Source organism: Olea europaea, unplaced genomic scaffold (genome assembly GCF_002742605.1).
Source record: "Olea europaea var. sylvestris unplaced genomic scaffold, O_europaea_v1 scaffold13264, whole genome shotgun sequence".
Taxonomy (NCBI): Eukaryota; Viridiplantae; Streptophyta; class Magnoliopsida; order Lamiales; family Oleaceae; genus Olea; species Olea europaea.
The window spans coordinates 151-3,062 of record NW_019230744.1 but is presented as its reverse complement, the minus strand read 5'-3'; the positions used below and the strand labels follow the sequence as shown (position 1 = coordinate 3,062).

General features: G+C 35.0%; 1 protein-coding gene across 1 annotated transcript; it reads right to left on the bottom strand.

Moving 5' to 3' along the window:
* LOC111375011 lies at window positions 1-2,698 on the bottom strand. The gene is made up of 2 exons (XM_022997805.1): window positions 2,511-2,698; window positions 1-366 (listed from the first exon to the last, which is right to left on the bottom strand). The coding sequence occupies exons 1-2, from the start codon at window positions 2,652-2,654 to the stop codon at window positions 211-213; spliced, it is 300 nt and encodes a 99-aa protein (XP_022853573.1). The 5' UTR covers window positions 2,655-2,698; the 3' UTR covers window positions 1-210.
* Window positions 2,699-2,912: the final 214 nt, after the last annotated feature.

Genomic DNA, 2,912 nt, shown 5'->3' with positions numbered 1-2,912 from the left:
GGACCATTAATCAATTCTCCAGTCAAAGGCTTAAATGTGCATACATACAGCAACAAACTACACCTTATTTCTAATACAATCGAAGTCAGCTACATATCAGTATACTGGATAAAGCATAAGAGATTGACAGGAGGACGTTCCTCGTGCATTACAAGTAAATCAAATGGCTAACGTATATTGGCATAATGCACACTAAAACATTTCTCAAATTCAACCAGTTTCCTGTTCAAATTCATCACCCTCGGACTCTTCCACGTTATCAGGATCATCATCATCTGCATCATTGTCAATATCTTCCTTATCGTTATCAATGATAGTCTTCCCAATTATGGTTAAATTGTTATTCGCCTTTCTGATTTCATTACACTGCAAAGCAACATGAAATAGTTATGAATAAACCAATTATGAAACTGAAGATGGGTCAGCTTCTGATTTAAAATGAGAACGGAAAACTAAAATAAAATGTTACAGATGATTTCTTCAAAACATGATCCTGGACCGGCTCCACAACCCCTGACTCTTTTGATTTTTGATGCACTTAAATGATTAATCAGAAAAACAGAATATTATTTATTACACACTATTTTACCAACACCTCTGGAATCAATAGCCATTAATTGAAAGCAAAAAAGAACTAAGTCCCATATTTCACTTTGACGTTAGAAGATAGAGGGAATTGTAATGTGACTGAACAATATAACATATTTCAGCATATGTTCATGATTTAATTAATGGAAACATTTGTCCTTTTTGTCAAGGAAAGATATAAAGCCGTCTTTGAGCAAACAATCATGACCCAAAGAGACTTGTTAAATCCCAAGAGAACCTGAGAATCTCTACAGGCTTATGTCCATATATTAACTAATCTATGATTTTTAATAATCTTATCAACAGTCTATCATTGAGTTTTAGACTCCAAACTAAATTTCACGATGCTGTATATTTAAGTGCTGCACATCTTTAAAGATCTCTGATGATTAACCATTAAATAGTTAAGATATCTCATTCACCTCTACTGGAAACAATTTTCTCATCCATCTCACTGAATCAATGGCATCGCGGTGATATTCAGTTAAAAATGAAAACTAAAAGCCTCAAAAGATCTCACAGATCTTCTCCACCTTCTCCTAAAATAATTCCAGATCTATTATCATCATTTAATTTGTTTTCCTCAAAAGAATTCACTGTAGCTCTTCAATTTCATACATTCACTCCATATCATTTGAATCTAGCTCACAATAAATGCACATATAGAGATCCCAACAAGCCATCTCATCCTGTATGTGGGACGTTCAGAATTGCTGCTCCTTAATCAATTTTATCTCGGGTACAAATTGGTAAGACACAACAAACCATCATTATTCCCAGACTCCCAGTAAATTTAGGGCACATTACATGAACCCTTTCTTAGCAATTCCGTACTATTCAATAAAAGATCCAATAGGAGATGAAATCAACCATATCTTTAGCAACTATAACAGCCCATGGTAATTTTGATCTACCCCTTCGTCTTCGATCTTGCTCTACAAAATCGGGTCAGTCACTCTTACGGAAGGGAGCCTCTTTAGGATGATGCAAAATATGTCACTTAACCATTTAATTCGTCCTTAGACTTAATTTATCCTCAACTAGCACTAGCTCCACCCGTTACCATACCTTATTTATTATCTTATCCATTTAGTATGATTGCAAAATCAGCATGGCACATAGGCAGGAAATATGGAGTTCCTTGAATTTTCCATTGATGATAGAGCCCCTAACCACCCAAAACAGTTTAGTAACTTACTTTTATAATTGGTCATGTGTCACCAGTTCACTATAAATAGGGAATGCAATTTAGGAGAAAATGCACGACATAGAGAGAAGTACTGAGTTATGTGTTGCAGGTAGTAGAGAGAAAGGAGAAGGGTTATTGTGATTTTCCTACTACATTGAAATACTTATCCATCTATACTTGTCCATAGCTTTTACCCCACATAAAATTAGGGGTTTCCACGAAATATCGTCGTGTTCATTTGTTTCCTGTTTTTCTCAAATTCACTTCAGCTATTTCAAACATCAACTTGATTATGATAACGAAGGAAGCCATCAGATTCAAGAGCATATTTGGCTAATCTTAAAAAGGTTTCTTTAAGTAAATAGTTTGGATAAGTAAATCATCATTCGGATGTAAGGTATATATTTTCAAATTTCTTTGACTTGAAAGTAAGTTAACTAAAACAAGAAGTTACTCAAAAGGTAGTTACACTTCGTTTTTAGGTTTAACCAAACATGTCCCAAACAAGAAGACCAGAATTATTGCTACAATGCTCGAGGGTTTCCCATGCTCGTTTGAACCAAAAAATTAAAGAAATAAAAATCATAAATGCATTGCAACTCATTGATTACACGCAGATACCCATCACGAATATGAAATTTTGCAGTATAACTCAACACGGTATATCAGATGACAGTATTCAATAAAAGCAAAGTTAATAATATAAATAAGAGGAAAATAGAGAAATCATGACCTTGTCTTCGTAATCGGATTCTTCCATAGCAAGAAGGAGCTCGTCGTTTTGGGGTTGGGGCCACTGCGGTGGAAGCAAATGCGACGTCGGAATGATCCGGGTCGACCATGGGTACTGGGTCATGAAAGCCGGGTACTGCAGCATTTTTCCTTTAGGTTTAGTGGAGCTGCTCTGTCCTCTCTCGTCTTATATTTTGAATGGGAAAATTTTTCACTAGAAGACACCTTACTTTATACGTTTGTTTTGGGTTGGTTGCTCTATTTTAATTTATTTCAATATGATCCTCCAACTTACACATGTTTCATTTTGGTCAAATCTCATATTTTTCTTGGTTTAAAATAGCGAAAATTTTATAGTTGCAAATATAACATAGAGACTTGACCATTCTACCAGTTAGTTCGT